Source organism: Hemiscyllium ocellatum, chromosome 9 (assembly GCF_020745735.1).
Source record: "Hemiscyllium ocellatum isolate sHemOce1 chromosome 9, sHemOce1.pat.X.cur, whole genome shotgun sequence".
Taxonomy (NCBI): Eukaryota; Metazoa; Chordata; class Chondrichthyes; order Orectolobiformes; family Hemiscylliidae; genus Hemiscyllium; species Hemiscyllium ocellatum.
Window position 1 is genome coordinate 81,871,533 of NC_083409.1, and position 23,623 is coordinate 81,895,155.

Genomic DNA, 23,623 nt, shown 5'->3' on the forward strand with positions numbered 1-23,623 from the left:
TGTAATTGTCTCAGTCTCCACAACTTCCTCTGGCAGCTCATTCCATGCATGAACCACCCTTTGCGTGAAAATGTTGCCCCTTACTTCCATTTTAAGTCTTACCTTAGATCTATGCCCTTAAATTTTGGACTGCCCCATTCCAGGGAAAAGACCTTGTCTATTTAACCTATCCATGCCCCTCATGATTTCACAGACCTCTTTCAGAGTATGCCTCAGCCTCCAACGTTCCAGGGAAAATAGCCCCAGCAAATTTAGCTTCTCCTATAGCTCAACCCTCCAACCCTGGCAACATCCTTGTAAATCTTTTCTGAACCCTTGCTGAATCCATTAGGAGGGAGATCACAATTGCACGTGGTATTCCAAAATTGACCCAACAAATGTCCTGTACATGACCTCTCAACTCTCGTACTCAATGCACTGAAGAATAAAGGAAAGCACACCGAACGCCGCCTTCTCTATCCTATCTACCTGTGATTCTACTTTCAAGGAGCTGTGAACCTGCACTCCACGGTCCCTTTGTTCAGCAACACTCTTCAGGACCTCACCATTAGGTGTACAAGTCCTGCCCTGATATGCCTTTCCAAAATGCAGCACGTCACATTTATCTAAATTAAAATCCATCTGCCACTCCTCAGCCCATTGGCCCAACAGATCAAGATCTCCTTGTACACTGAGGTAACCTTCCCTGTCCACTACACCTCCAATTTTGGTGTCACCTGCAAACTTATTAACCGTACTTTTGTTCACATCCATATCATTTATATAAATGATGAAAAGCAGCGGACCCAGCACCGATCCTTGTGGCACACCGCTCGTCACAGGCCTCCAGTCTGTAAAGCAATCTTCCACCACTAGCTTCTGTCTTCTACCTTTTGAGCCAGTTTGCATCCAAATAGCTAATTCTCCTTGTATTCCATCTGATCTAACCTTGCTAGTCAGTCTACCACGAGGAATCTTGTTGAAATGCCACACTGAAGCCCACTGCTCTGCTCTCATCAATCCTCTTCATTTACTACTTAAGAAAAACTCAATTAAGTCAGTCAGATGTGATTTCCCATGCATAAAGCCATGTTAACTAATCCTAATCAGATCTTGTCTTTACAAACACATGTACATCTTGTCCTTTTGGATTCCCTCCAACAACTTGCCCACCACTGACATCAGGCTCACTGCTCTATAGTTCCCTGGCTTGTCCTTACTACCTTTAATAGTGGCACCACGTTAGCCAACCTCCAGTCTTCCAGCACCTCACCTGTGTCTATTGATGATACAAATATCTCAGCAAGGGGGCCTGCAATCTTTTCCCGAGCTTCCCATAGAGTTCAAGAGTACCTGATCAGGTCCTAGGGATTTATCCACTTTTGTGTTTTGAAATGGCCAACACCACCACCTCTATTATGGACATTTTTTTCAAGATGTCACTATTTATTTCCCCACATTCTCTATCTTCCATATGCTTCTCCAAAGTAAACACTGATGCAAAATACTCATTTGGTATCTCTCCCATCTCCTATGGTTCCACACATAGGCAGTCTTGCTGATTTTTAATGGGCCTTATTCCCTCCCTAGTTGCACTGTTATCCTTAATGTATTTACAGGATCCCTTTTGGATTCTCCTTAACCCTAATTTGTCAAAGCTATCTCATGTCCCCTTCTTATTCTCTTGACTTCCCCCTCAAGTATACTCCTACTGCCTTTATACTCTTCTATACGTTCACTCGATCTCTGCTATCCATACCTGTCTCTACCTGACAACATATGCTTCTTTCTTATTCTTAACCAAAACCTCAATTTCTCCAGTCATCCAGCATTCTCTACACCTGCTACTCTTGCCCTTCACCCTAATAGGAATGTACTGTCTCTGGACTCTCGTTATTTCATTTTTGAAGGCGTCCCATTTTCTAGCCATCCCTTTTTCCCTTGAACATCCGTCCCCAATCAACTTTTAAGACCATAAGACATAGGAGTGGAAGTAAGGCCATTTGGCCCATCAAGTCCACTCCGCCATTCAATCATGGCTGATGGGTATTTCAACTCCACTTACCCGCATTCTCCCCGTAGCCCTTAATTCCTCGAGACATCAAGAATCTATCAATCTCTGCCTTGAAGACATTTAGCATCCCGGCCTCCACTGCACTCTGCAGCAATGAATTCCACAGGCCCACCACTCTCTGGCTGAAGAAATGTCTCCGCATTTCTGTTCTGAATTGACCCCCTCTAATTCTAAGGCTGTGTCCACGGGTCCTAGTCTCCTCACCTAACGGAAACAATTTCCTAGCGTCCAGCCTTTCCAAGCCATGTATTATCTTGTAAGTTTCTATTAAGTCTCCCCTAAATCTTCTACACTCCGATGAATACAATCCCAGGATCATCAGCCGTTCCTCGTATGTTAGACCAACCATTCCAGGGATCATCCGTGTGAATCTCTGCTGGACACGTTCCAGTGCCAGTATGTCCTTCCTGAGGTGTGGGGACAAAAACTGGACACAGTACTCCAAATGGGGCCTAACCAGAGCTTTATAAAGTCTCAGTAGCAGAACGGTGCTTTTATATTCCAACCTTCTTGAGATAAGTGACAACATTGCATTCGCTTTCTTAATCACGGACTCCACCTGCATGTTTACCTTTAGAGAATCCTCGACTAGCACTCCTAGATCCCTTTGTACTTTGGCTTTACGAAAGTTCTCACCGTTTAGAAAGTAGTCTATGCTTTAATTCTTTTCTCCAAAGTGCAAGACCTCGCATTTGCTCACGTTGAATTCCATCAGCCATTTCCTGGACCACTCTCCCAAACTATCTAGATTGTTCTGCAGCCTCTCCAATTCCTCAGTACTACCTATTCGTCCACCTAACTTCGTATCATCGGCAAACTTCGCTAGAATGCCCCCAGTCCCTTCATCCAGATCATTAATATATAATGTGAACAGCTGTGGCCCCAACACTGAACCTTGCGGGACACCGCTTGTCACCGGGCCCTGCGGGACACCGGTGAAAGTTCTTGCCTAATGCCATCAAAATTGGCCTTTCGCAAATTTAGAACTTTAGCTCTTAGATCAGGTCTATCCTTTTCCATCACTATTTTAAGCTAATAGAATTATGTTCACTGGCTCCAAAGTGCTCCTCCACTGTTACCTCAGTCACCTGCCCTGAAGTATTTCCCAGTAGCAGGTCAGGTTTAGCACCTTCTCTGGTAAGTACATCCACATACTGCATAAGAAACTTTTCTTGTCCACACTTGCCACATTCCACATCCAAGCCCTTAACATTCAGGCAGTTCCAGTCTATGTTTGGAAAGTTAAAATCCCCACCATGACCACCATATTATTCTTACAGATAACTGAGATCTCCTTACAAATTTGTTTCTCAATTTCCCAGTGATTATTGGAGAGACTATAGTGCAATCCCATTCAGGTGATCATCCCTTTCTTATTTCTCAATTCTATCCAAATATCTTCTCTGGACATATTCCCATGAATACCTCCCTAAGTACAGTCGTAATGTTATCCCTAGTTAAAAACACCATTTCCCTGCTCTGTTGTCCCCTTTTTTAAACTTCCAATAGCACTTATACTCTGGAATGTTCAGCTGCCATCCTGTCCATCCCTGATCCATGTCTTTGTAATTGCTATGATATTGTAGTCCTGTGTTCCCAACCATACCAAGTCCATCGGCCTTACCTGTTAGGCCTGTTGCATTAAAATAAATGCAGTTAAATTTATCAGTGCTACCTCCTACTCTGCTTTATTCCTACCTCCCCTAGGTATTTGACTTGCTCCTTTTCCCAACTATACCAGTCTCCGACTGATCTCTTTCCCTCACTATCTCCCTGAGTCTCCTACTCCTCCGACGAGTTCCGATCCTCTCAAACAGCTCTAGCAAATCTCCCTGCTAGGAAATTAGTCCCCTTCCAATTCAGGTGCAATTCATCCTTCATTTGCAGGTCACTTCTATCCCAGAAGAGATTCCATTGGTCCAAAAATGTGAATCTTTCTCCCTTGCTATTGAGCATTAGTTATTTTATTCAAGTTGCATCTTCTACACAAAGTTTCAATAGTGCAAAACTCTCACTTTTCTGCATTTGAATCTGAAGACTAAGTATAAATTGAGTAGTGTAGCCTGGTATTTCGGCATAGGAAGATTAATGCCTCTTCCAGTACCCCAGCACGATCGAACCCTAACATACAATTTCCAGTTCAACAATTTAATTTTATATGACCTGCGTGTACTATTTCAGCTGATTTTTGCACTTTTTCTAATTGAATGCTCACTCAATCACTACGTGTCACACTTCATTGCCTTGTTGTGGTAACATATATATTTAAGAATTTGATGTTTCTACTACTATTTAATTATGGAATTAATAACACTGGGCACTAATTGCACAAATTTTCTATAATTAATGCATAATCTGCAATGTGTTATATTTGAAAATGTGAATCAACATATGAAGATGCAGAAAACAAATATTGATTTAAAATGGTCTTGTTCAACTTTGCAATATTAAGTGTACACATAGATCATGAGGTTGTTAACAACTGTATAGATAATCTGGTCATTCATTGGGACCAAGATTTAAGCACCAACTCAGGGTTCACATTCCTAATAATTGGAAATTAAAGCAAAATATACACATTGCATTTTTTGTGTATAATACTTTAAAGATTATCGCACGTCGCAATTTATGGGTGAATGTTGCCCTGCCAATGACAATGTGTTGTAAAATCTGACCACTTAATACAGAAGCAAATCAATAATCAGAATCAAAGTAAATAAATGCTCAGGGATATGTAGTATTTATTGCAGTTTAGTAAGTAAGGTTTGTCAATACAGGAATTGACTTGTCTCTCAGGAGGTTCTAGCGGATCGGAAATTGGTTGACATTCCCATTTTCAAAAAGGTAACAAAGCAGATATAGGCAATAACAGACACATCAATTTTGCTTCAATAGCTTGCAAAATAATATCAGGAATAAATTTGAGAATTATCTGTACAATTAGCTAGATATCTGTCAAATATAGATTCAGGTTGGGAAGACCCTGCCAAACCCGTTTCCATTTTGACCTTATTTAGAAAGTGAGAATGTAGGTTTATTGTTGGGAACTCTGTTATATGTACCTGGATTTACAAAAGACATTTCCAAAGCAATGGAAATATGCATAAATCATTGGCATAGGTTAGTAACTAGCCAAAGAGAGTGTACTTTCATTGTAGAATCATTAGATTGTTACAATGAAGAAGCAGACCATAGCCCATTGTGCCTACAGTTATTTTGGGCAATGGTTTGGGCCAAGCAAGTTGAGTGAAACACCCCCAAAAACGGCTTTGGAGCTACCAGTATTTTTAAATTACAGCATTGGTTTGGATTTTAAAATCTGACTGACTGCAATTTGGCTACATTTACAGGTGATGCCAAACTCATAGAATCATACAATGCAGAAGAGGCCCTTCAGCCCATTAATACTGCACTGATGAAAACTGCTGAAAATCTATACCAATCCCACTTTCCAGCATTTGGCCCATAGCCTTGAAAGTTATGAAATTTTAAGTGCTCATCCAAGTATGTTTTTTTTAAAGTTTGTGAGGTTTCCCAATTCAACCACCCTCCCAGACAGTGTATCCCAGGTGCCCGACTCCCTCTAAGACAAATATTTTTCTCAAATCTCCACCAAGCCTCCTTTTCACCTGACATTATGTCCCCTTGTTGCTGATCCTTCAATTAAGAGGAACAGTTGCTTAATATCCACTGTATCCACGCTCCTCAATCTTATACACCTCATTCGTGTCTCCAGTCTGCTTTCTCAGGTTGCTTTCTTCAGAGCAGAATCTATTTGGCCTCTCTTCATGGCTAAACTTTTCCATCCCAGGTGAATCTCCTCCTCACCCACTTCAGTGCAGTCATGCACTTCTTATAGTGCAGTGACCAGAACTGCGCACAATACTCCAGCTGTGGCCTTACCAAAGTTTTGCACAGCTCTAACGTAACCTTCCTGTTCTTCTATCTGTGTCACTTTTTGTTTGGATAAAGTGTGCTTCTTAGCTACCCTATTAACCTGCCATGGCAATTTCAGGGATACTCGGGCAGTGCATTAAGATCTCCCTACCCCTCTGAGCTTCTTAGTGACCTGCCATTCTCTGAGTACTCTCTCTTGTCTTGTCACTTCTTCCAAAGTGTATCACCTCACACATCAGGGTTAAATTCCATCTACTGCTGATCTGCCCATTTGGCAAATAGCTGAAGTTCAAAAATAGGCCTTGCAGAACAGTGGCAGGTCAAATTGAATCAAGGTGCAAGTGAGGGAACGCAGAAAATCTCAAGTAAAAAGAAGCATTGGAAATAAACAGACATCTGAAAATCTTTGAGCAGAATTTTTATCAGTAAATTTCCGTGCAAAATGCCTGCTCACAGTACCAACATTTCTTTCGTGATGGCAATAGGCTTACTTTGCATGTCTACCATTTTATATTTTTATTTTAGCCTTTATCTTTTCAGCTTTTTCTTCATCACCCTTGTCTGTTTACAGATGGCAAATGTCTGCTGGTGGTTTTTCTTCTCTAAAGTCATTGAATTGATGGACACCGTAAGTGATCAACTTTTAATATGGGAAAGACTGTACTTATAGTTTTTTCAGTGATTACATTGCACATTGTTTTCAAAATGCTTTTTGCTCTTAAGAGACAATATTATCGCTTTTCTCAGATTTTCCCTTCAAAGAGGTTTTTGAATTGGAAACTAACATTCACAATTCAATTACTAATTGACCAAGTGTGCCATTGGAGGTTTTTTTTTGGAACTTCACTTTTTTTCCAATTTGCAGTGATTAGTGAATGCACCTCTGGCACAACAGTACTAACTCATGCTGACAATAAAACTGCGTGTGCCATGGTACTTACCATATATGAATAAATGACTAATAATTGATTGAGTGTAATTCATTAGGACAATGTCACTGCTTTCACTGCTTCTGGCAAGGTACTATTATTGAGCGTGCATTAATTTGGCTGAGACAACTAACCAGTACACTTATAACTCATGACTTGATACAGTATGGTTGATTCTCACTTAAAAGTGAAAAATGCTTTCAAGCTCTATTCTAAGACTGGCACCACTAAAATAGGCTAATGATTTGCCTGGAGATGAAAGTTAATGCCCCAAGTTTAGATAGGGTAGATACTAAGAACCTTTTACCGCTAATGGAGTCAGGTGTTACTAGGGGACATAGCTTTAAATTAAGGGGTGGTAGGTATAGGACAGATGTTAGGGGTAGATTCTTCACACAGCGGGTTGTGAGTTCATGGAATTCCCTGCCCGTATCAGTGGTGAACTCTCCTTCTTTATGGTCATTTAAGCGGGCATTGGATAGGCATTTGGAAGTTATTGGGCTAGTATAGGTTAGGTAGGATTCGGTCGGCGCAACATCGAGGGCCGAAGGGCCTGTACTGCGCTGTATCCTTCTATGTTCTATGTCCTATGTTCTAAGTGCTTTTTGAACTGGATATTAAATGATGCTGTGCTATTGGAAGGTGACCAAAGGTTTTCAGTGTCCTGACCAGCATTCCACTGGTAACATATTCCACCAAAAATAAATGAACAAGTCACTCAACGCATGGCTTCTTGGGAAGATATTTCCATGTAAAATAGCTGCCCTATTTACATGTAGAATAGTTGCTACAGTTCAATGACTTTTACTTTTTGTTCAGTGCTATGAGATTGTTGCTGAAGGAAGCAGTGAAGTGCTGTATAATTGCAATTTTTATTCGTTTTTCTTTGACGTCAAAATACAGTTTGCGCTTCTTTTCTAAACCTGGTTCATCCATGTTTTTGAGATAACTTCAACTTCTGTTGGAACAGAATGGAAACTTGTCGATTACATGATCAAACCTGAAATGAGTATTCCTTGCCAGTAATAGTATGGTGAATTGGGTGCCTGCTTATTTGGGATCGCTTTTGATAAGAGGGTTCGTATCCTGGCTATGAATGCCAAAAAAAAATTAATTATCACCATCTAAAATTCAGGACTTGGCTTATGGATAGGGAGAATGAGCTGCAAACTTGTTACTTTTTGCACATTAGTGTTGCATTGCCTACATTTGCATATGTAACCATGACAATTAAGAGAACTCTAGAAATGCATCTGCTTACTAATATTGTTTACTATCTGGTAAAGTATGCTGTGAAATAAAAAAAAATTGAATGACATCAGTTATGCCATAGCATTTTTAATGAATGTTCTAAGCATGTTTTTCAATTGCCATGCTGCTAAATTATTTTGACATTCATCTCTGTGGAGTACCATGCAAGAAGAGACTGAATGTAATCCTATTAGAAATTTAATCTCCCAGTGTGAAATATGATTTTCATGGCTTCAAAATGGAATTTGAATAAAATCAATACTAGTATCTCCTTGGAGATTTTACACTTTTAAAAAAAATGCTTTATATAGCCTAACATTATTAATGGCATTGGTCTGGTGATAGACTAGTCTGTCTGTCTGAGATAATTAGAGAGCATCCTAAATAACATACTGTACATCAAATCTAATGAACTTTGTATTCCTGAATTTAACATCATTGTGAATGAAGTACAGTTGATTCCAACTTACTCTTTGCACCAATCTAGAATTCTTTTGTCAGTTTTCAGAAAAGTAACAACCTAAAAATTGACTGTTCTCTTGTTTTGTCTCTCACGGTGACCATTTAACGTTTTTGTTCATTGCCAAGAGGTGACAAGGGGCGAAGCAGAATGGATTAACTATTTTATCTCCCTTGAACCTGTATTATGGATCCTACAAGTTTCCATCCTTTTTTTTCATCATTTCTGCAGCCCTTTTGACTTTTTTTGTATTTTCTTTTGGACAGATATTTTTCATTCTGAGGAAAAAGTATAATCAGATCACATTTCTTCATGTTTATCACCATGGTACAATGATTTTCAACTGGTGGGCTGGAGTGAAGTATGTACCAGGGGGTCAGTGTAAGTATTCAACTTGTGGCCAACAGGACAAATACAGCTTTGTGAAAATCCTTTTACATGAAGTGCTCAGTCATTGACTTTTCAAATCAAATTTTACAAGAATACTTTAAAATTAAAATTATTTGCAAGTAACATCTTTCTTCCATTGAATCATTTTTAAACTGGAGCACGTTATCAGCAGAATTGTTGGCAAATATCCTGGTGTTTTATAATCAACGTATTCAGGTCTCTCAGTGCTGTTGTAGAGCAGAAATAACTTGAGCAAAATATCTGTAATGATAGAAGTATACTGTTCAGTACCTTTTTTATCCTTGCTGGCCCTTTGAAAGCACTGTCCAAATTAATGCCATGACTTCTGCCCATGACCTGCCAGAGGAAACAGTCTTTTCCTACTTATATGATCAAAACGTCTCATAAATTTGAATTCTTCTGTTTTACGTTCTAATGAGGAACAGCCTCAGTTTCTCCCTTTAATTATATATTTAAACTTGCTCATTTCTGAGAAATTTCCTTTGCCCCTCCATAGGGCTTGATTTCTAAGCACTTATTCACGTTGTCTTTACTTGAAGGCTGCCAGCCTCTTGTGTTTCAGTGCAGAGGGAGAGGCAGGCAGATTATCACAGTGGGGAGTGATGCACAGAAAGAGGGTGGATATGTTGCTGTAAAGCACAGGACTATATCAGTGTCCCCAACAGCTTGCATGGCAAACACGCTGCACGGGCTTCAAGTAAATAGCCATGTGTGAAATTCAAAGGGAACTGGGCGATAATATGTTAAAGGGCATTAGTCAAGGGGTGCTGCTGCATCACAAGTTCAGATCAGGGGCATACTCAATTCCAGTCTGGGTGGTTGGCCACTGTCTGTCAAACACTTGGTGCTATCAGAATGTAATGAACTGTGATCTTGAAATCCAGGAATTGGGCCACTGTCACCCCTGTCAGTGACATTCATCTAGTCACAGAATTCAAGTAGGTAGGTCAGTCAGGGTGGTGTGGAGATATCAGTCTAGGGGATTTAGCCACATTTCTTCCTGCAATGTGACAAAGGGAGAGTGAGTTTGTTCGACATGGATAGAAGAGTAATGAATGATAATGCAGGAGAGATGATGGATGGCTCCCGGTGAGTCAATAGAAAGCATAGAGGACGGAATAGGTTAGTTATTGTAAGATGAGGTGGATGAGGGCTGTTGACTTGTGATACATGGAATAGTGAGAGTCACAGTCCATGAGCTTTGATGTGTGTGCAGTAGTAGAGCTCATGTGAGTGATGGCTCTACGAACGTGGGATGGCAGAGAGAAGATGGTACATAGTCTTCTGATACACAGTAACCTTATTCCTGAACTGGTGGGTGTTTCTTTTAATTTAGGTTATTGCACTGTCTCTGGATGCTAACTGGGTCCAGGTTTCCTGGGTTTGGCCAGGTCTGCCCTCCTCTCCAAATCATTTCTCTCCTCTTCACCTCACCCCGGTAGGTGACAATGGTGAAGTCCAACAGTGTGAAGGGCAGTTCCTGGTTTGTCGTTTGGAAGTGGTGTGCAGCTAGGCTTTAAATAAAGTGCCTGTGGGATGAATGCAGAAGTTCACAGTAGTGGTGAGTGACTCTGCTTCTGCTGCTATACAGTTATGGAAGAAGGCTATCAAACAGCTCCGTAGTATAATTAATGAGCTGAAAAGCTCAAGATTGTGTGAGACAAGTAGTTGTGAACTGTGGCAGACTGGAGGCAATGACACAATGCTTTACCTGAGAATGAAAATATTCAGCCCAAAGTTGTTTCAGCACAGAAAGAAGCCATTCACACATTGTCTGCACCAGATTTTTGAAATAGCATTTCACTTACTGTCATTTCTTCTGTCTTCTCCATATTTTCCTGCACATTGTACTCCTTGTGTCAGCTGATATGAAACTTCTTTCTCTGTTTTTCTAAATTATCTCCTAACTTTTCATTTCCAAATGAATAGAACATTGCAACACAGGAAAGACCATTGGTTGCTGCTGGTTCTTTGTTTGAACAAATTAGCTGATAACTCGACCATGAGCCTTTTTCATAACGAATGGAATTGTTCAGCTATTGACAAACTTGATCTCTTGTATAGCTGCAAGCAAATGTTCTTTCTTTTCTTCAGCCTTCTTCATCGGCTTGTTAAATTCCTTTGTTCATATTGTGATGTACCTATACTATGGAATTGCTGCAATGGGGCCACACATGCAGAAGTACTTGTGGTGGAAGCGTCATCTCACTATGCTTCAGCTGGTAAGTTTGCTTCATATTCATATGGTGTGATTCTCTGTGGGGTTTTTGTTATACATGTGAGCCAAAGACAATCTGCAAATATTTTTAAAAATCTGATAGTATATAAAACATTCAGATATTATGTTGTGCATCACAAGAATCTTCATACCTGAAAAGACATCTTATCCTTAAACAATACTTAAGTGACGCTACAAATGTGTATTTCAATTGTGAAAATTTGCTGTGGATCAGACTTTTGCACTTTTAATGCCGATTTCATTTGCTGCAATAAGAATATAGAAATGGGAGTAGGCCATTCGATCCTCAAGTCTGCCCCACTGTTAACAAGATTTGTGGCTGATTTGGCCGAGGCCTCGGCTCCTTTTAATGCCATCTCCACAGAGCTGTCAACTACCTCATATTTCAAAGATCTAGATTAGATTTTAGATTACTTTAGATTACTTACAGTGTGGAAACAGGCCCTTCGGCCCAACAAGTCCACACCGACCCGCCGAAGCGCAACCCACCCATACCCTTACATTTACCCCTTACCTAACACTACGGGCAATTTAGCATGGCCAATTTACCTGACCCGCACATCTTTGGACTGTGGGAGGAAACCGGAGCACCCGGAGGAAACCCACGCACACACGGGGAGAACGTGCAAACTCCACACAGTCAGTCGCCTGAGTCGGGAATTGAACCCGGGTCTCAAGCGCTGTGAGGCAGCAGTGCTAACCACTGTGCCACCGTGCCCCCATCTACTTAACTCCTGATTAAATACTCTATGATCTAGCCTCGACAAAGCTCACTGGGGTAGAGAATTCCAAGTATTGACTGCCCTTTGGGAGAAAAAACTCCTTTTGCATCTCAGTTTTAAATGAGCATCCCCTTCTACAATTATGTCCCCTTGTTTGAGATTCCCCTAGTAGGTGAACCATCTTCTCAACATCCACCCTGAGTCTTGCATCTTTCAGTAAGCTTGCCCCTCAAGATTTAAATTGTAATGAATAAAGTTGAGAGTGTGGTGTCAGAAAAGCACAGTAGGTCAGGCAGCATCTGAGGAGCATGAGAGTCAACATTTCAGGCAAAAGCCCTTCATCAGGATTGAGGCCTCATTCGTGAAGAAGGGCTTTTGCCTGAAACATCGGCATTCCTGCTCCTCAGTTACTGCCTGACCTGCTGTGCTTTTCCAGCACCATACTCTCCCCAGCATCTGCTGTCCTCACTTTTTTGCCCTGTAATGAATAAAGACCTAACCTGTCTAGCTATTCCTCATATGTCAACCTCTTTCATCCTGGAATCAACCAAGTAATCTGTTTTGAATAGCCTCCAAAGCCAGTGCATCCATTTTTTAATATAGGGGTCAAAGTTCTACATAATGCATCAGGCACAGCCTCACCAACGCCCTGTCTTGTTGCAACAGGGTTAAAAATCTCTCAACACCAGGATATAAGCCAACAGGTTTATTTGGAAACACTAGCTTTCGGTGTGCTGCTCCTTCACCAGGTGGTTGTGGAGTACAAGATCATAAGACACAGAATTTATAGCAAAAGTTGGAACAAAACTTCCTTGTGTTTTTAACTTCAATTCCCTAGCATTAAAGGCCATAATTCTATTTGCCTTCTTAATTACTTGCCGAATCTGCATGCTAATGTTTTGGATTTCATGTACATAATCCCTCCAAACCTTTCCTATTCACAAACTTATCCAAATCTCTCTCAAACGTTGATTGTACCTACATACAACAGTTTCTCTGGAAGTTCATTTCACACATAAACCACTCAGTGTTAAAAGATGTCCTTTTTTAAAACTTTCTCCTCTCAACTTAGCAATATGCTCCCTAGTTTTGAATCCCCCCACCCGAGGGAAATGACTATTGCTATTCACCTTATATATGCCCCTCATGATCTTATAAACCTCAATAAGGTCCTTCTTTAACCTCCTATGCTCCAGGGAAAAAGTGCCAGTCTTTCCAGACTATGTTTATATCTCAAACCTCCATTCCTAGCAACAACCTGGTAAATATTTCCAAATCCTTTCCAGTTTAATAATTTCCGTCCTATAGCAGGGTGACCAGAACAGCACACAGTACTCATCAAGAGGACTCGTCAGCATCCTCTACAACCTCAACATGACGCCCAAACTTCTGTACTCAAAGGTCTGAACACTGAAGGCAAGCATGCTAAACACCTTCCTTACCACACACTCTACCTGTGATGCAAATTTCAAAGAATTATGTACCTCAACCACTCTGTTCTACAACATTACCCAGGGCCCACCATTAATTGTATAAGTCCTATCCTTGTTTGTTTTATCAAAATACAGTACCTCACGTTTATCCAAATTTAAACTTCGTCTGCCACTGCTCGGCCCATTGACTCAATTGCTCAAGATCCCTTTGTAATCAGACTAGATTCCTTACATTTAGATTAGATTTCCTACAGTGTGGAAACAGGCCCTTCGGCCCAACCATTTCACACCGACCCTCTGAGTAACCCACCCAGACCCATTTCCCTCTGACTAATGCACCTAACACTAAGGGCAATTTAGCATGTCCAATTCACCTAATCTGCACACCTTTGGATTGTGAGAGGAAACTGGAGCACCCGGAGGAAACCCACGCTGACACGGGGAGAATGTGCAAACTCCACACGGACAGTCACCCAAGGCTGGAATCGAACCTGAAACACTGGTGCTGTGAGGCAGCAGTGCTAACCACTGAGCCACCGTGCCGCCCTAGATCTTTAGATAACCTTCACTGTCCACTATACCATCAATTTTGGTGTCATGTGTAAACTTACTGACCGAGCTTCCTATATTCTCATCCAAATCGTTCTTATAACTATAAGACATAGGAGTGGAAGTAAGGCCATTTGGCCCATCGAGTCCACTCTGCCATTTAATCATGACTGATAGGTATTTCAACTCCATTTACCCGCACTCTCCCCGTAGCCCTTAATTCCTTGCGAGATCAAGAAATTATCAATCTCTGCCTTGAAGACATTTAATGATCCAGCTTCCACTGCACTTCATGGCAATGAATTCCACAGGCCCACCACTCTCTGGCTGAAGGAATCTCTCCTCATTTAATTCTAAGGCTGTGCCCATGGGTCCTCGTCTTCCTGCCTAACAGAAACAACTTCCCAGTGTCCACCGTTTCTAAGCCATGCATTATCTTGTAAGTTTCCATTAGATCTCCCCTCAACCTTCTAAACTCTAATGAATACAATCCCTAGGATCCTTGGCTGTTCTTCATATGTTAGGCCTACCATTCCAGGGATCATCCATCAGAATTTCTGCTGGGCGTGGTCCTGTGCCAGTATGTCCTTCCTGAATTGTGAGGTCCAAAATTGGACACAGTATTTTAAATGGGGCCTAACTAGAGCTTTATAAAGTCTCAGAAGCACATCTCTGCTTTTATATTCTAACCCTCTTAAGATAAATGACAACATTTACATTTGCTTTGTTAATCACGGACTCAACCTGCAAGTTAACCTTTAGAGAATCCTAGACTAGCACTCCCAGATCCCTTTGTACTTCTGTTTTATAGATGTTTTCATCGTTTAGAAAATAGTCCCTGTCTGTATTCTTCTTTCCAAGTTGTAAGACCTCACTTTGCTGACGTTGAATTTCATCAGCCATTTCCTGGACCATTTTCCTGAACTGTCTAAACCTTTCTGCAGCCTCCCCACCTCCTCAGTACTACCTGCCTGTCTGTCTAACTTTGTATCATCGGCAAACTTCACCAGAACGGCCCCAGTCCCTTCGTCTATATCATTAATACATAAAGTGAACAGCTCCGGCCCCAACACTGAACCCTGTGGGATACCACTTGTCATCAGCTGCCACTCTGAAAAAGAACCATTTATCCCAACTTTTTGCCGTCTACCAGACAGCCAATCCTCAATCCATGCCAGCTCACCTTACTCAGCAGCCTCCCATGAGGCATGTTATCAAAGGCCTTTTGGAAGTTTGGATAGATAACATCACTGGGTTTACCTGACGTAACCTACTTGTTACCTCTTCAAAGGATTCTAACAAGTTTATCAGGCATGACCTTCCCTTACTAAATCCATGCTGACTTGTTCTAATCCAACCCTGCACTTCCAAGAATTTTGAAATCTCTTCCTTAACGATGGATTCTAGAATTTTACCAACAAATGAGGTTAGGCTCATTGAACTATAATTTTTCATCTTTTGTCTTGATCCTTCCTTGAACAAGGGGGTTACAATAGCAATTTTCCAATCATCTCGGACTTTCCCTGACTCCCGTGACTTTTGGAAGATCACAGCCAATGTTTCCACTATTTCCTCAGCCACCTCCCTCGGAACTCTAGGATGTAGCCCATTGGGGCCAGGAGATGTATCAACTTTTAGACCTTTTTAGCTTTTCTGGCACTGTCTCTTTCGTAATGGCTACCATACTCAACTCTGCCCCCTAACGCTCCTTAATTGTTGGGATATTACCCATGTCTTCTACTGTGAAAACTGATGCAAAGTACTTAGGTTCTTCAGCCATTTCCTTATCTCCCATCATTGGCCTTCCAGCATCAATTTGGAGCAGCCCAATGTCTACTTTTGCCTCTCATTTGTTTCTTATGTATTGAAAGAAACTTTTACCATCATTTCAAGTATTACTTGCTAGCTTACCTTCATATTTGATCCTCTCCTTCCTTATTTCTCTTTGTTATTCTCTGTTTTTGTAGTCTTTCCAAAATTCTGATTTCCCAGTGCTCTTGGCCATTTTATAGGCTCTCCCTTTTTCTTTGATACATTTCCTGACTTCCTTTGTCAGCCATGGCTATTCTAATTTCACCCCCACCCCACAACCTCCCTGGATAATCTTTCTTATCTTTGGGTTGAACCTCTGTACTCTATCCTCAATTACACCCAGAAACTCCTGCCATTGTTGCTCTACTGTCTTCCCTGTTAGGTTCTGCTTCCAGACAATTTTCATCAGTTCCTCTATGCCTCTGTAATTACTTTTATTTAACTGTAACACCATTCCATCCGATTTTTGCCTTCCCTCTTTCAAACAGCAGACTGAACTGTACCATATTACGATTGCTGCCTCCTAAGTGTTCCCTTACTTTAAGATCTTTTATAAAGTCTGGCTCATTACATAGCACTAAGTCCAGATAGCCTTCTCCCTTGTGGCCTCCATCACAAGCTGTTCCAAAAAGCCATCCTGTAAGCATTCCATGAATTCCCTTTCTTTGGATCCACTGGCAACATTATTGACCCAGTCCACCTGAATATTGAAGTCCCCCATGATCACCGTGATTTTGCCTTTCTGACATGTCATGTCTATTTCCCAGTACATCTTACGCCCCTGGTCCTGACCACTGTTATGGTTTTTTGTCTTTGTGGTTCCTCAACTCCACCCACACAGACTCTACATTATCTGACGCTATGACATTCTGTGCCATAGATTTAATTTCATTCTTAACTAACAAGGCAACCCCACCCCCTCTGCCCACCTTTCTGTCTTTTCAATAAGTTGTGAATCCTTGGATATTTAACTGCCAGTCCTGAACCTCCTGCAACCATGTCTCTGTGATGCCTACCACATCATAATCATTCATGATGATTTGTGCCGTTAATTCATCTACTTCGTTACGAATACCACGGGCATTCAGGTAAAGTGCCTTAATGCTAAGTTTCTTATCATTATTAAAGATATTGGATGTCCTAAGTTATCCTTCCTTTTTGCCGCATTCCTATCTGCTTTGAGCTTAAACCCACCTGCACACGTGCTATCCTGCTGTTTATCTTTCCATTTAACTCCATATTCCCTGTCGCTTTTGCTTTCCCTCCCCCTTGACTCACAAGTTTAAAGTCCCTGTGACCAGCCTATTTATCCTTTTTGCTAGAACACTGGATCCAGATCGGTTCAGGTGGAGACCGTCCCATCGGTACAGATCCCCCGTTTCAAAACTGATGCCAATGTCCAATGAAATGGAATTCCCCTTTATCACAGCAATCTCTTAGCCATGTGTTTTCTTCCCTAATTTTTGTATGCCTATGCTAATTAGCACATGGCTCGGGCAGTAATCTGGAGATTATGGCCCTTGAGGACCTGCACTTCACTTTCCTTCCTAGGGCTTGATAATCTCCAAACAGGTCCTCCTTCCTAGCCTTGCCTATGTTGTTAGTCCCAGTGTGGACCATAACAACTGGATCCTCCCCCTCCTGTTCTAATATCCTTTCAAGCCGGTCAGAGATGCCCTGCACCCAGGCACCTGGCAGGCAAAACACCATACAGGACTCCCGATCTGGCTCACAAAGGATACTATCTGCCCACTAATTATAGAATCCCCTGTAACAACTACTTGTCTCTTTGCTCCCCCCTCTTGAATGGCCTTCTGCATCCTGGTGCTGTGGTCAGCTGGCTCATCCTGTCCACAGCTCTTTTCCTCATCCATACAGGGAGCAAAAATCTCATATCTGTTGGACAAGGTCAAGGACTGAGGCTCCTGCACTCCTGAACTCAGAATCCCCCTACCTGCCTTACTTACAGTCACACCCTGTTGTTCCTGATCACTGACAGATTAAGTAATTCAAATTCAGTCAGGTGCCTCCTGAAACAAATTGTCCAGGTAACTCGCCCCCTCCCAGATGTGCCGGAGTGTTTGAAGGTCAGATTCCGGATCATCAATTCTGATCTGGAGTTCTTTCAGCAAATGACACTTGCTGCAGATGTGATCACTGCCATTCACAATGGGATCAGCCAGCTCCCACATCATACAGTTGCGGCACATCACCTGCCCAGCCATAACTCTTTATTTAATTAACTTTAACAATTTATGTAGTAAATAATTTCTGGTACTTCTCTTGGTCTTATTCAATTAACAAATTAAACTTGTAATCAATCCACACAATACGCAAGAAATATAAATTGAAAAGCCTGTTTAACAAACAATCATTGCTGAAGAAACTCAGCAGGTCTGGCAGCATCTGTGGAGAGGAAAGCAGAGTTGATGTTTCAGGACCAGTGACCCTTCTTCAGGACTTGCAACGTCCTGAACAGTTAACTTTGTTTTTACTCTGAGATGCTGCTCAACTTACTGAGTTCCACTAGCAGTTTCTGATTACATTATGCTCTGCGTCTCCTCCAAGTCACTAATATCGATAATAAATAATTGAGGCCCTGGGCCTGATCATTTTGGCAGTCCACCACTTTCCAGTTTGGAAAAGACCTGGTAATCCTGACTCGGTCTTGTGTGTGTGTGTTAAGACTTCTCTGCAGTGTTAATGTGTCATTGCCTTTTCCGTTTTGCAAAGATAGTACTGACAATTATGGTCCTCTTACAGTGATCTCAAAATGTGCACTATATGCTTGAATGCTGAATAGAAGTAACAGTTTCCAGCACTGCTAATTCTGTGCAAGGTGACAACCTGTCAGCAATGCTCCCTCTAAGCCACGGAATTGAAAGTTCTTGTATGATCTGCTTAGCATTATCTCAATACATAACTGCACCAAAAATGGTAAAATACCTGTGCACTTAAACAAATCACCCATATACTATAGGAAAATGACAGGGTACATTGGCTGTAATGTATTGCCGTTGGGCTTTGCATGTGTGTGTATGAAGTGGAGTAGGCCCTCTTGCAATAAGCATTTAAAGAAAACATTGAAATAAATGAAAAATAGAAATAGCTGGTAATATCTAGTAGGTTAGTATCTCAAAGATGGATTCATACTTTGAGTGGGCCCAGGAAAGCTCTGGTGTACAGAGTAAACCTTACAAGAAAAGTAACAAATATGCTGACATTCCTTTTTGTTTTTGAATTCTAGCTTCAGTTTTTTGGAATCGCTGTGCACACCTCCTATAATCTTTTCACGGACTGTGACTTCCCAGATGGATTTAACCTTTTTGTATTCATCTACATCATCACCATCATTATCCTCTTCAGCAACTTCTACTATAAAACGTATATACAGAAAAAGATCAAAAAAGCATAAATTTTGAAAAGACTGTCTTTAGTTTCTTTAATGACTTGGGAATATCTGTGTCAAAGTTCTCACGATAAACGCGCGTTTTGTTTCATGTCACGAAAGGTTAAAATGCATTCTTTGTCATTGTAGAAAACCTGCTGTGTTAAATATTGCTGTCGTCATTGTTATTTGTGTCTCTACTTTGAAGTTCCCTCTTCTTACAGCTCATAATAATCACCTTGTAATAGGTCACCATTTAATTATTTAAATTTAAAGCAAGTGCTTTGGCCAAGTTTATTCGACAGCCCTGTAATAAACAGAAATCTCCAGTTCCATAGGATCTATCTGGTTGTGTTCTGTTGTGGATTTCACCTTTTGCTACTGATCTTCCTCCATGCCAGGGACTGTTCTATAAAAGCTTGGGCATGAAAATTTGCTTTGCTCTCTTTGTACAGATGGCTGTCCTGATGAGAAGTGGTGGCATGGGGTGGTGGTGGTAGTGACACCTCATTTACTTCACTGTGCTGCAATTGAAGCTGGAACAGTTGAGATTCAGCACTGTAAGATAAAAATGAGTTGTTTCATTTGACTGCTGCAGAGCAATTTGGACTTTGCTACTGTTGCCAGGGGATCATCATGCATTATTTTCTTAATTCATGATTGTGATTCTTGTAACTTTCTTGAACCATGGTGCAAAGGTGCTCTTGGGTAATTCATTTTTCCAGCTAAATTTCAGTTATGCCCATTTACCATCCATTCGTCTGTGACCACATGTCACTCAAAATCTTCACTGTACTTTCTCAAGTGAGCATTTTACTGTATTTAATTAGGTTCAGATTTCAGTGAATTGTTCCCTTTCACAACTCGATTTTGTTCATATTCAGTTGACTTGCGCAGAGCCCTTCTTCCCTCCTGGTACACCTTTGTGAAGCAAAATACAAAGCTGTCAAATTAATGCTGCTGCCACAAATATTTTTCTTTTTTGGGTTTGGGTTGGACATTTAACATTTTTGAGCATGTTGAAAGATGATTAGAAGCCATAGTGAAAAACTCTGCAACTGAAGACCTGTTTTTGTTTTAAGCTGCATTTTGTATGTGCTGCTTCAATGTACGGGCATTTCACCAAAAAGGCTGCCACTGTTCGAGGTTCCCTTTTCCAACCTCTCAAAACAGCTCACATTACAGGAAAATTTGTTTTGTAAAAGGGGAATAACTGATATCTTCAGGAAGCAACACATAGATTTTGATCATTTGTACCTATTTGTACAAGTACTCAAGTGCCAACCTTTGTTTAGTAGACCTCTAGTGTAGTGTTTTCTAATTTACATGATTATGAGCTGTCTTCTATTGAGCTGAGACACAAGTGACCTATTTGCACTGTTAGCTTTATGATGCATTTAAGAATATATTTTAATGCATAAGATTCTTTTCTATCTTGCACCTCTCCCATTTGTGAAGGGATGACATGAGGGGATGACATTAACAGTGATCATCCGTGTAAAGTTATTTTTTGGATCTAATCAGGCTTAATGCTGAGGGATATACTAACACATTCTGATTGGCAACATTCACATGGTATGTTGTTCTTCTTGAGTTGTGATAACATTGTTCTTCGTTTCACTTGTGGTTGACTTGACTGGAAAATGGCACTTCTTCAAAAAGGACTGCATTGTATTTGATCCCTCAGTAAACAGAAAGCTCAATCATTCTCTTGCACGAGCAAAAGATATTTTTACACTAAATAATGTAAACATACTTTAACTCTTTAAAATTGCTGATTTAAAAGATAAACCCTAAAATCTTAGTGAAACATCATTCTAATTGGATCCCTATTTTTCTACTAGACTTATAAATGTAGATGTTTTATAAATGATTAGATTTAATCCCCAGTCTCTCCTGTGCTGGTTATTTTCAGTTTTGGTGTTAAAAGTACTTAGTTTCTCTCTGTGATCCTGAGCTAGTGACCAGGAAGTCAGGGACAGCAGAAAAACAAAACCAAGCATATGATGTAGCGAAGATGATTGGGAAGCCTTTTAAAAACGAGTAGAGAACAAATAAAAAAAGCAATAATGGGAGGAAAAGATGAAATGAGGATATATTAGCTGTTAATATAAAAGAAGTTTGCAAGAGTTTTAGATATATTAAAGGTAAATGAGAGGCAGGAGTGGACATTGGACTGCTGGAAAATGAGGCTGGGGAAGTAGTAATAGACAACTGAGAAATGGCAGAGGAACTGTATACGATTTACATCAGTTTTCACATGGAAGACATTGTAAACATACCAGAACTTTTGAGAGTCGGAGGGCAGAAAGGAGTGTAGTGGTCATCAATGTGGAGAAGGTGCTGGGGAAGCTGAAAGCTCTGAAGTTGTTTAAATAACCTGGACTGTGTGTGCCACATCGCAGGGTTCTGAAGAGATCACTGAGGAGATGGTGAAGGCTTTGATGGTGACCTTTCAGGACTCATTTGAGTCAGGGAGGATCCCAAAGATTGGAAAAAGGTGATTGTAACACGTGTTTGAGAAGGGAGGGAGGCAGAAGACAGGAAATCATAGGCCAATTAGCCTGATCTCGGTCGTTGGTAGGAATTTTGAGTCCATCATTAAGACTAAGATTGCAGAGTACTTGGAAGTGCATGATAAAATAGGGTTGAGTCAGTATGGCTTCATCAAGGGGAAGTCATGCCTGATTAAATCTTTTAGAATTCATTGAGGAGGTAATGAGCAAGTCGACAGTGGATGTGATCTATTTGGATTTCCAGAAGGTCTTTGACAAAGTGTTGCATAGGATACTGCCAAATAGTGTAAAAGCCCATAGTGTAAGGAGCAAGGTACTGACATGAATAGAGGATTAGCTGACTGGCAGAACTTGGGGAATGGGAATAAAGGGGGCTTTTCAGGAGGGAAGCTGTGATTAGTGGAGTTCCACAAAGATCAGTGATGGGACCACAACTATTCATGTTATACACTAACAATCTGGACCAAGAAACTGAGGGCATCGTTGCTAAGTTTGCAGATGCTGCAAAGATAGGTGGAGGGACAGGAAGTGTGAAGGAGATGAGAAGGCTACAGAAGGACTTGGGCAGGCTAGAAGAGTGGGCCACTTTCTCATCCTTTATCTCGCCTCACATTCTCAAGTCTTTGACTTGTGGTCTGCCATTCATTTTGTTATCTGCTCTGATCTACTGTAGTTTCTTGAATATATTATTTTCATTTGTGCTTTGGTCCCTTCACCAGTTTTTCTCATTCATTCATTCATTGGTCTCAACTTCTTTTCCCCTTTTTGTGACAATTTGCGACACTGAAGTTACTTTAAATAAAAGGGAATACTGTGACATCACATTTTAACAATGAACAATGGAGTGCCTTGTTTAAACATTAGCTGAAAGCAGAACTGAGCTTTTCTCTAATGCTTGTAGTTCTCCATCACTTATCAGAAAGCCTGCTGAAACTTAAATTTGATGGTCAAATGGCAGAATGGTGAGTTGCTGGAGGACAACCAACGGCAGTGGAACCAAATGCTAAATAAGTAGGTGGTCTGGCAGCATCTGTGGAGAGAAAGCAGTTAATGTTTCAAGTCCAATGAGCTAAGAAAGGTCACTGAACTCCAAATGTTAATTCTGCTTTCTGTCCGCAGATGTTGCCAAGCCTGATGAACTTCTCCAGCAATTTCTGTTTTTATTTTAAACTTCCAGCTTCTGCAATGTTATTTCATTATACCTAACTAAATTGTCATTGCTGGTATGAGGTGAAAATTGTTGGGAAGATTTGTAGTTCAACTATTTTCTCTCATTGGGCTTCTACACTCCTTTTGTCTGAAGACTAGTACTAATAACCAAACAAGAAGTTAGAGAGCTGACTGACATGTGACTTGCATATTTATGAGATATAGGTGAAAAGTATAAAAAAACCCTAAATTCAAAGGAAAATATAAATATTGTGGGTGGGTTGTTTGGGGGGGGTGGGGGGGAGTAAACACTATCCTTTAATTTGATTACAGTACATAATGAAATTTATTAGGGAAAGGACCTCTGAAGCATTAGTGTTACTTGATTTGCAATTGATACTAATTGAGAACTAATTTTAAGCATGACCTTTTTGTGTTTTTATTGTTTGTGCCTGAGGTGGGCATCTTCTATTTTCTTTATAAGTCTTGGTTGTTGAACATTTGCATGCTCAGGTGACTACTTCAGAAATACTAACTACTGCTACGAAGAAAACATTAACCATTTATTGATTTGCAAACATATCAGCAGACAATCTGGAGGGAACCAAAAGTGTCCCACAGAAGCCTATTTAACCTAACAAAAAAAATTGACTGATCTAAATTCCATTTGCACTGTTTCCTTATTTCAATTTACAGCAATTTAATTTTTAATTTTTACTCTACTGCAAGGTAGAAGAAAATGTAAATTACCTTCTCTACCAAATAGTGAAAGATGAAGTATTTGACTAGAAAATAATATGGTGGAAATGTGCTG

General features: G+C 40.6%; 1 protein-coding gene across 2 annotated transcripts in view; it reads left to right on the plus strand.

Moving 5' to 3' along the window:
* Positions 1-23,078, plus strand: part of LOC132819124 (elongation of very long chain fatty acids protein 4-like) — a 60,916-nt gene extending 37,838 nt beyond the window's left edge. The window contains exons 5-8 of one of the 2 annotated variants that reach the window (XM_060830516.1): positions 6,522-6,578; positions 8,857-8,971; positions 11,096-11,223; positions 19,004-23,078. In XM_060830516.1, coding sequence (XP_060686499.1) covers positions 6,522-6,578; positions 8,857-8,971; positions 11,096-11,223; positions 19,004-19,171 — 468 coding nt within the window. In that variant the 3' untranslated portion in view covers positions 19,172-23,078. The remainder of the gene's footprint in view (positions 1-6,521; positions 6,579-8,856; positions 8,972-11,095; positions 11,224-19,003) is intronic. The other variant, XM_060830518.1, reaches the window with a different exon arrangement.
* Positions 23,079-23,623: the final 545 nt, after the last annotated feature.